The 10,892-nt window shown below is 45.1% G+C and overlaps 1 protein-coding gene across 3 annotated transcripts in view; it reads right to left on the bottom strand.

Moving 5' to 3' along the window:
* Nucleotides 1–10,892, bottom strand: part of apc (APC regulator of WNT signaling pathway) — a 56,933-nt gene continuing 46,041 nt past the window's right edge. For all 3 annotated transcript variants that reach the window (XM_034191751.1, XM_034191750.1, XM_034191752.1), the window contains 6 exons: nucleotides 10,166–10,261; nucleotides 9,834–9,973; nucleotides 9,511–9,588; nucleotides 8,423–8,539; nucleotides 5,825–6,039; nucleotides 1–5,116 (listed from right to left, as the gene is read on the bottom strand). In XM_034191751.1, the coding sequence (XP_034047642.1) occupies nucleotides 304–5,116; nucleotides 5,825–6,039; nucleotides 8,423–8,539; nucleotides 9,511–9,588; nucleotides 9,834–9,973; nucleotides 10,166–10,261 (5,459 nt within the window). In that variant the 3' untranslated portion in view covers nucleotides 1–303. The remainder of the gene's footprint in view (nucleotides 5,117–5,824; nucleotides 6,040–8,422; nucleotides 8,540–9,510; nucleotides 9,589–9,833; nucleotides 9,974–10,165; nucleotides 10,262–10,892) is intronic.

Here is a 10,892-nt window from a genome sequence, read left to right as displayed (position 1 = left end):
ATAAAAATGGATCTTAATTTTAATTAAAATATGCTCGTCAGTAAGAAAAACATAAAACAAAAACAGCTCAGTCACTACAGCTACCAGAAACATTGTTACCATCATGTCACCACAGTTACTGTCATTATTATAGCAGGAGGCGGGACCATGCAGGGAAACAGGCACAAGCTGGACAGAGCTAAACGCCTATCCCAACTGACGACGGGCAAATGGGACAGAGAGGGCGGGGCTTTCATTTAAATACATACAACCTGTACAGAACATTTTGCTATCTATTTACAAAGCGTCCAAGTCATTTCCTTTTCAGACTGATGTGACGATATAAGATCCGCGTTCCCCACCACCACCATTACTGCCTTCATCACTTTTGGGCTCCCGCTTTTTGGTGACTGGTGTTGGGATGAGAGATGGCCTTGCTGCAGGTGTTGACGATGTGGCGGTTCCATCAGTGCTGCTTTTCCTCGGGCTGGGTGTGTAATTAAATGGGCTGACTCGAGCCGCCACAGCACCACTGCGCTGCTGAGCTCGCTGCTGTGGCTGGCGCTCAGAATGCGGTAGTGGTTTGTCACTGAGGCTCTCACAGCTTCGTTGCAGATTGAGATTTGATGAGGAAGACGAACAGGAGGGGAGCTTGCTCGAATCGATCACTGGGGGGATGGCGGTTGGCGAGTGAGCTGCAGCTGAAGAAGAGCATGCTGATGAGGAACGCGGGTTGTTAACTGGACAATCTTCAAGCCGCACCCACACGTCTTCTGATTTGTCAGAAAGACTGTGTTCAGCCGATGTATCGCTGGTGTTGCTTTTAACCTTCCTCCATGTTCCTTTTGCTCTCACAGCTGACTCCTCCTCGCTTCGCCCCTTCTCACTGGACTCCGATGATGCAGATAACACTGAAGACGAGCTTCCTGTCCGTTTCCACGTTCCAACTCTTGGCAGTGATGTTGAGTGTTTCCCACTGTTTCCTGCACCGCTCGTACCATGTTCCCGCTTCCACGTGCCTGTGCGACTGAACCTTGATGCTGCCGCCTCATGTGGACGTGAGGGGCTTTCAGAGTGGGAGCGGCTACTGTCTTGCTTCTTTGTCACAGCTGGCAGCGGTGTATCTGGACTGGACGGCGAGTCCAGCGCAGCTGCTGAAGCAGCAGATGCAGATTCCTCCAGCTTTCTTTTCAGCGTTGGACTTGGTGCGTCCTTAATGAACGTTGATTGACGGACGAGCGCTGGCTTCTCTGGCTCCGCCTTCTGCTTTTTAGCTGCCACAGAGCTGCTCAACCTCGAGGCAGACTCACTCCTGAGGATGGCACCGTTACTCCTCGCCGCCCCCCCTTGCTTTATCTTGGAGGCAGAAGAAACAGCAGCACTTCCTGGAGATGCCGTCCGTGGTAGCTGAGACAACTTCCCTCCTTTCTGATTGGTTGCTGTTGCTGAGCGAGATGGCGTTGTGTCCCGTGACGGTGTGCCTGCTTTCTCTGCAGCACTGTTGCTTCCGGGAGCTTTTGCATTACTTGCTGCTGTTGCTCGGGGCTTGCTCCGCCCCCTCACAGCTGACTCTGTTCTCGGTTTCCCAGTAATAAGACTAATATATGCCTTCTTCCCACCTCTCACTGCTTTTGTCTCATCCTCCTCTTCTTCCTTTTTCTTGACCTCTAGGGTGCTACGCTCTCCCGCCTTAAGAATCCTCGCCCCACGTTTCACCCCCATTGTCTCCTGACCTTCTTCCTCCTTCTCTTCTGCGTCGCTGTTTCCTACCGGCAGGCGGAACGGGGAGCCCACAGACTTGAGTGACAATACTGAGTCTGAGTCTGATGAAGGCTGGCGTGACAGAGATGAAGCAGCAGCTGCAGCAGCATTGAGACTGCTGACAATGGAGTTGGCACCTTCTTGAATGGCTTTCCAATCAAAAGTCTCTGAATCAGGGGAGGCAGGGCTTCGTGGGACTTCAGAGGGCTCCTCTTCAGCTAGAATGCCGTCATCGGATTTCGGAACAGTAAGTGAAGTGTGGACAGCAGCAGCTTTCTTCTTCTTCTTGGGCATGGCAGAGCTGATGCACTCCTGCAGCAGGTCGTCCTCCGAATCGATGCTCAGCGAACTCAGAGACGAGTTTCTAGAGAAACACACAGGTGTGTCTTCCACATGGAAGGCTTTGGGAGTGTAGCCACTGGCCACAGGAACGTGTGGCTTGGACTCTGCAGATGGTGATTTTGGTTTATTGACATCTTCTTGCTCAGGTGGTGGTGCAAACTCCTTGTTGTTGTTTTCCTGGTCAATGTCACTCAATGAGCTGAGGGAGGAGTTACGGGAGAAACATACAGGTGTGTCTTCAATGGCAAATTTCTGCTTCTCATCTGTTGCTATTGAATTTGGTGTTGTTTTTGATCTTGGAACAACAGCTGCTGTTTGCTGCTTCCGCTTCCTTGCGTCTTCTTTTTTCTTTTCTTCATCCTTTTCACCACCATCATCTTCATCAAAGTCCAGTGAGCTCAGTGAGTCATTTCGTGAGAAACAACATGGTGTGCCCTCTATAGGTGTGTAGTGACGCGGGGAGTCAAAGGCAAACCCTGGTTTTGCTTTGGCTGCGAGGATGCCATATGCTGCCCCATGAGGCATCGGCTTGACCGGCGATGTTGGCTTTTTCTTCTGCTGCTGTTGACTGAGAGGAGGAGGAGGACGAGGTGGAGCTTGTAGGTGCTCATCATTAGCTGCAACCCGACTCAGAATCCTGGGCTTAGCTTTTGGCATGGCAGAGCTAATACACTCGGCCAGGATGTCATCACCATTCTCACCTTCAGGCAGCCCAGCTGGTCTTCTCTGGCATGAAGTGGACAAAGCTAAAGGTATCAGCGTCGAGGCTGCTACTTCCTCATTAGGGGGTGAATCAATGGTGAGGTCACTAAGTGATGTGGCGGTAGAGAAGTTGAGTGGTGTCCCTTCCACACAGTATACCTGTGGAACCTCTTCCGGAGGTGGTGCTACATCCTTCCTCTGATGGGACTGGGTCCGGTTTTGTGGCGGGAGAAGCTTATAGACAGGAAGTTGACTGGGTTTCCGTTGTGTTGTTTGCTGTTGTTTCTTTGGTTTCCGTGTTGACTTGGGCATGGCAGAATTAATACATGCCTCCAGGATCTCAATGTCATCATCATCATCGGATTCAACGAGCACTGGTTTAGCCACAGACTGCTGCTGCTCACTCCTGTCTTCACTCCCTCCCTCCTCTTCTTCTTTCATCATCTCTGCTGCTATGTAGGGTTCATCCATACTGAGTGCACTCAGACTGGAGGCTCGGGAAAAGCCATGTGGTGTACTTTCTGTAGCAAAGTGCAACAAGATGTCAGTACTGCTCTCCTCATCCTTCTTTATTTGAATCTCTTCAGTTTTCTGTGTTGCCGGGGGTAATGTTGGTGTTTTGGCACGGCTTGGAGGCATAGTCTGGCCTGGGCTGTCAGGCAGGTCGCTGGGGCTGACCACACCGCTGGGTACACCACTGCACGGCTCACTGGAGCGCACAGAGCTAACAATGGATGGGCTGGAGAAGCTGTCGAGTGAGCTGACAGATGTGCACCGGCTGAACATCAGTGGCGTTTCCTGAGCATACGGCTGCTCTGGTGGACTTTTGGGAGTCCTAGTGCCAGATGAAGTCATGTGATGGTGATGGTGGTGGTTGTTGTGGCCATGGTGGTGGTGGTGCCCTCGCCGTCCCCTTGTTGATGGAATGGCAGCTGCTGCTGTTTGGCTCTCTGCTTCTTTCTGCTGTCGCTGTTGCTGCACGTGTGAGTCTTTCTCGCTGACGGGAAGTGTTGGGTAGTCACTGCTGGTGCCACCACCACTGATGACGCTACCACTTCTCTTCTTTCTTTTGATGGCGTCGTTCTCCTCTTCCTCCTCCGATGAAAGTGAAGAAAGCGAGCTGCCGCGGGAGAAACAGATGGGCGTGTCCTCTACACAGTACGTTTGCAGTGTTTCCTGGTTGATTTTTGGCACTGCGCGACTTGTGGTGTTAGATGGTGGGTGAAGTTTGTTGGCTGGAGGAGGAGGGGGGAGGGAGGGGGCAGTGGCTTCTTCTGGCTTATAAAGTGGCATGTGAGTAGTGTCAGAAGCACCGTATTTCAGGCTGTAATCAATGGGCTGCTCAGTGGATGAATCGCTGACATAGCTCGGTGTTGTGACAACAATATAGCGTGGTGGCGGCACAGATGTCATGCGGCTGCTACTTGCTGCTGCATCGCTCATGTCATTTCTCCTCCTCATTCGGACTTCGTGTTCGTCATTGTCACTTTCAATCCCACCGCGGTGGTTCGGACTCTGTCTGCCAGAATTCAGCTGCTCATCTGAATATTTGAGGCTGTAGTTAATTGGAGTATCAATTTCTGTGCCATCATCATCTGCCATGTGGTTAGCGCTGCGAATTTTGTGTGCCAGATCAGCTGGGTATTTCCTGTAGACACAGCACTTGTTGGCACCACTTTCATCCGAAGAATAAAATGGCTCTGATGACGGTTTAGTTTGTCCACGCTTCCCGTACCCATCAGCACTGGTTACACTGTTGAGGCTGTCACTAGACGCTCGCACGCTGGGTGAAAACAGTGGCCGAGCAAACGGCATGTCCTCATTTGTTCGTTTTGTTAAATCTCCATTTTTGGGGCTTGACAGCACCGGCGTGTTGGCATATGAACGTGTTGCACCCCCTCCTGTTCCAACACCATTATAGCCACGCCCCTTTCTGTGTGCAGCTTTGGGGCTGAGATTGTCAATGTTGTCAAAAGTCTCAGAAAGCTGCTGTGCATCGAGCTCTTCAAACAGAGCCTTTTGCTTGCGAGCATGTAATGATGGAGCACCAGCCCCTGGTGACACAACGCTAGCATCCTTATAGCGAGCTGGCCTGTTGGCCATCAGGTTCCGCAAGGCAGCCGCACTGCCCATGGCAATCATTTTGTGACGGGAGTGGATGAGGTTGCGTAACATGCCAACAGCCCCCAGCTCCCATAACGCCTCTTGGTCTTTTGCGTCACGTGCTGACAAATTCCAGAGTGTCCCACAGGCGTTGGAGACGATAGTCAAACTGTGAGACTTCAGATGCTGCAGCAGTGTTGGCAGGCAGCTGTGCTCACGCAGGATCTGCCTGCAAGAGAGAGAACAAAGAGAAGCTGACAAAAAAGTTTCTCAGGGTTTCACACAGTAAAACAGACACTGGGTGGGGTTATTTATTCCAGTGGCACAAAGTCCTTTATTTGAAGTGAAACAGGTTTAGATTATAAAAAGTGATACAGAAATGGGTTTAAGACTTGCTTTTATTTTTAAAGAGACAACCTTACAATATTTCAAGTTGAGAGTAGAGACAACTGAGAAATGCGATAGATGGACAAAATGCTGCAGACATATTCAGCGACATGGAAATGTTTATGTATCCATCCCAATTTGTCTAAAAATAAATAAATAAAAAAACTGGTCAAAGTGATGACTTGCATTTAAAAATAATCCTTATATCTGATTTGTCCAATTACTTATGTCCTCTGTAAATGGAGGGACCGTGTATAAAAATGTCTAATTTCTAAATGGTTAATGCAATATTTTTGTAAAACCCCTTGAATTAAAGCTGAAAATGAAGACTACAACCACAAAGACTGTCACTTTCTAAATATCTATGGACCTGCTGGAGACCAGATCAATAATTATGATCATTTCCACCAACAGTCAGGACATCAAAACAATTTCAGAGTTCACCCTCAATCAAAACATACCAATCAACAACTTCTGTAACCAGGTTGGCTCACTTTAAGCTTCACAGAGACACTATTGCTGACTGTACAGTTTGGATATGGATATTTACCTGTGTGCCTCATTGGTGGCGATGAGGCTGGAGACATTTCGAAGGATTCCACCGCCGCTTTCGATAATGGCAAGTGTGTTGGTGTGACTGCGATGTGTCAGTGTTCCCACCAGAAATGCTAATGCACCATCCACCTGACAAATGTCTGCCTTGTTTTCAGTGCAGTGAGCTGATAGGTTCCAAAGTGCGCTCAGCACAGACTTCAGCGTAGACTCCTGTGAAGGAAGAAAGTACGATAAAAGTAAATCAGATCACATACAGTACAGACTGAATTTCAAGAAAACACAACAACACAGGCACGTTCTTGAAGGAAAACTCAACACAGGCTGCAAAGAAGCATTCTCATTATCCATGCTTATATTCACTGAGCACTCGCAGAGCTATGATACAGTCGATGATCGACGTATTGTGTGTGAAGAGAGACTGTTCCGGTCACTGGAGGCATCATCCACAGCATGGCTGCATTCAAGTACAAATCTGAGGCAGCTCTTGTGGGTGAGTGTCTGAAACAACCTTTCTCTGAGCAACTGGATGGTGAGGATAGCAAATGTTTTTATGGGGCTTTCAGACTATGGATATCCCTGCTCTCTGGAACATCCTGAGAATTCATGGGATCCCCAAGAAGTTGTAGGACATCATAGCCAGCCAAAACACAGAGGTCTTCTGGCTCCAACACTGTTCAGTTCTTGTGTAAACTGGGTGTTAGGTAGGAGTGTGGAAACCAGTGACTTGATTGTTTTTTGCCATTCAAAAGTTTACTAGCCTTGACTTTGTGGACTATGCTATGATCTTTGTGGAATTATTGGACACTCTATTGTAACACTCAAGAAGCTGAGTGAAGAGTCAGTGTGTCTGGGTTTGTGATGGTCCTAGATCAAGAGTAACATCTAGGCTCAGTAACTTGTTGGACTCAGCCATCAGAAGTGTGTCTCTGTAACTTTGCTTGATATTAGAGTACACATGATCAAGAGTGTTTCCTCTTGTTGGGTACTTGACGTGCTGGTGGAACTTTGAGAGTACAGTCTTTAAATTGGTCTTATTAAAGTCCCCAGCTATACTGTGAACACCATCAGGGTGGGCCATCAGTGTGTATGTATGTATTTTGTATGTATTTCCCGCACACCTCTGCACAGTAACATAAGTATGGTAAAATTAATGTACAATACAAACTAAACAGAGCTTTCACATTTAGTATGTCCCTTGTTTTCCCTGGGACAGCAATGCTCAATGCCAACTTTCCGTGCACATACTTAATGTGTGGTTTAATTAAAACAGATTTTGTAGTCCAAGATCCCACTAAGGAATTTAATTTCACTTACTCTTTCAATATTTACAATATCAATAATTAATTTTACTTCCACATTACTCCTGACTCCAAAACAAAACCAATTTTGCTCAAATTTAAAGACAATTAATTTATATCAAACCACTTTTTGAATTTATTTATTTCCTCTGTGATTACCCTCTCAAAAGCTGTTGTTGTTCCACACCTGAACAGAAATTATTTGTCATCTGCAAATAACATAAACTGCAATATATTTGATAATTTGCAAATGTCATTGATATACATTACAAACATTTTAGGACCTAAAACTCATCCCTGAGGTACTCCATATGTAATATTCTTCAATCTCGACATATACTGATTTATTTATTTATACAAATTGTTGCCTGTTAACTAGCTATATAAACCAGTTCAGAACAATACCTCGAAAGCCACAATTTTCCTTTTTATGATTGACTGTCAAATGCTTTCTTCAGATTAAGAAATACTCCATGTGCATATATTTCGTATCAATACTGTCAGTTATTATTTCTACCAGATCAATCAGCGCCAAGGATGTCGATCTGTTGTTTCTAAATCCATACTGACTTTCAGTCAGCAACTGATGTTTCTTGATAAAATTGTCGAACTGATTTATAAAAAGTTTTTCCAAAATTTTAGAGAACTGGGAAAGTACTGAAATGAGCCTGTAATTAGTGTAATGGTGATTATCTCCTGATTTGTAAAAGGGAACAACTTTAGCTACTTTCAACCTGCACAGAAAGACCCAGAAAAGTTGAAGACATGCATTGGTGGTTTTACTATAAAATCCATCACACTCTTACAGTTAGCTTGTCAAAACCATCCCAGTCCGTACTGGTTTTGTTCTTGAAGCCACTGGCAATCTCATAAATTTCATCTTCTTCAGCTGCTTTTAGAAACATGGAGCTATAATTTCGTTCAACATAATCTGGGGCATCTATTTCTGCCCCATCAGGCTTTATGGCCTTTTTCAGGTTTGGTCCAGCATTTACAAAGAAATCATTGAACCCACTGAAGACTTCATTCATATCTTTTATAATAATTTCATTATCTATAAAATATTTTGGATAAGTGTTTGTTGTCTCATCTTTAATCATCCCATTTAATATACTCCTTATACCCTTTTGTGCTGTTTTTACTGTATTCAAATTTATTGATATATTATTTTTTTCAGGCATTTTGTAGCCCTTTATGATCCACAATGTGTGCACTTGCCATGGGGGGTGGGGGCAATCGTACTCAGGTACAGTCTGAAGCAATCATAGTGAATGTGAAGACAATGTTTAATTTACCTTCTGGACTTCGAGTGCACAACCCATCAACGCTCGCACACTGCCAACCTCACGCAGCGTCTTCTTGCTGTTGACATCAGCACGCCATGAAAGGTTTCTCAAAACACTTGCTATTACCTGGAAGTAAAAAAAAAAAAAAAAAAGTAATTCAAAGGGACAACACAAATCAGCCAACCTATACACACAAGCTTCATCAAGTCCATAACTATTTGGACAGTGACAGTTGATGCCTGTATACAACACCACAATGGAGCTAAAATGAAACATTCATGATGTTTTTATCGTTTCAACTTTAATTCAAAGACATTCACTTCAACTATTTCGGAATAAGACATTTTTACACAGTCCCTCCATAAATAATTGGACAAACAGATTTTTAAAAATACAAATCATCCCATTTACAGCCAGTTTTCTTTCAACCAGTCAGGGGAGGAGCATGAATATTTTCTTGGGGTTCGCTTCCATCAATCATTCAGAAATGCCAACAGTGTGGCACTCTATGGTAATGCAAGATGGAGATGAGTGAGGGAAGCCACCAAGACACCCAGACAACTCTGAAAGAGTATTAGGCTTCTATGCCTGTGATTGGAGAAACTGTGCATCATGCAAATTTTGTCTGTTAAATAATGTAAGCTCAAGATGGAACAGAGAAGGATTTTCTTAAACAGAAGTTGTGAAATTTCAGTTACACTTTGCCAGAAGGCACATGCGCGGCTCGAGCCTCGCTATTTATATATATTTTTTCTTGTGAGTTCTGAAAGTGGCACAGAGTATAAAAATGGATGCAATTCCTAAATGGTTGAAGTGATGTTTGTTCAAAATGCCTTGAATTAATGCTGAAAGTGAAACACTATTTAATTGCATTGTAGCAGTGTACAGAGGCAAACATTCTAAAGACTGTCACCGTCCAAATTCGTAGGGATCTGTTATTAATATTATTATGATGATGATGATGTACTAGAATTAGCATGACAACATAACATACTACCATATGAACACAGAAAAAAAAAATAAAGCAAATAAAACTGAGAAATAAAAAAAAACAAAGATCTGAACTCGATGGTAAGAGATGTCGTCAGCTCTTCTACCTGCTGCAGGTCTTCACTCTCAGACTTCAGCTGAGCAACCATGGCTCTCATGCAGCCCTTCATAGAGCACAGTGTGGCCTGATTGGGAGGGTGAGGGGCAATAAAAATGCAATGATCTCATTAGTTACATTTTAAAGATTCAAGACATAATTTTTCAGAAACCTATCTAAAATGAAACAGAATAAATAATTTTTTTAAATTCTGATTTGAATAGGTTTGCCATAAAAAAACAAAAAGAAACAAAATCTCAGTATGAACAATGTAAAGTTTTAAATGAGAAGTAAGACCAACTGTCATGAATCATCACCTTCATTCTCTCTCACCTTGTTGGCTACATCTCCAAATGTGAGGTTTGTGAGAGCCATGCCGGCGTACCGCCGCAGCGTCACACTGTAATGATCACTGCTCAGACCCAACATCTCACAGTCAACTTGCAGCAGCTCCGCCACTGCCTGCAGACCACCTACAGGGGGAGCCCACAGGCGCACAGTCTGAGTCCAAACACCAGTCTGCATATGTCCATCCATTTCATTAATTAGCATCAAGTTACTGCTAAACTGCTAAAACATTGTCAGGCCAGAAACAATGTAATCGGGACCTGGACCTAAGAAATGTGGCTGCTGCATGTGGATGTCCACAAATAGCCCCCCCTCACCAAGTTCATTCATGGCATGGCGATGTTCCTCATCAAAAGAAAGCTTCATAAGGACGCAGACGGCTGGACAGATCTGATGCTCCACTGGAGATGGCACTGCAGGTGCACAGGGCAAGATGGGAAAGAAAATATAGAAATGTTTGAAACAAAATACATTTACAATGTGAAGTTATAAAGGTATAATCATTTATAAGAACCCATAGTCCAGTCCATAAGAATTTGGACTACATTATCTGTTATTACCACAATATAATATGTTAATATCACAACATTAACCGGCTGCCCTTTGTCACCGGTTCTGTTCATTATTTTTATGGACAGAATTTCTAGGCGCAGCCAGGGTGTAGAGGGGGTCTGGTTTGGGAACCACAGAATCTCGTCTCTGCTGTTTGCGGACGATGTGGTTCTGTTGGCTTCGTCAAATCAGGACCTTCAGCGTGCACTGGGGCGGTTTGCAGCCGAGTGTGAAGCGTCCGGGATGAAAATCAGCAACTCCAAATCCGAGGCCATGGTTCTCGACCGGAAAAAGGTGCTTTGCCCTCTTCAGGTCGGTGGAGTGTCCTTGCCTCAAGTGGAGGAGTTTAAGTATCTCGGGGTCTTGTTCACGAGTGAGGGACGGATGGAGGGTGAGATTGATAGACGGATTGGTGCAGCATCTGCAGTGATGCGGTCGCTGTATCGGACCGTTGTGGTGAAGAGAGAGCTGAGTAGGGGGGCAAAGCTCTCG

This window comes from Thalassophryne amazonica, chromosome 17, assembly GCF_902500255.1.
Source record: "Thalassophryne amazonica chromosome 17, fThaAma1.1, whole genome shotgun sequence".
Lineage (NCBI taxonomy): Eukaryota > Metazoa > Chordata > Actinopteri > Batrachoidiformes > Batrachoididae > Thalassophryne > Thalassophryne amazonica.
Note: the sequence above shows the minus strand (reverse complement) of the source record. Positions and strands in the feature narration are given on the sequence as shown.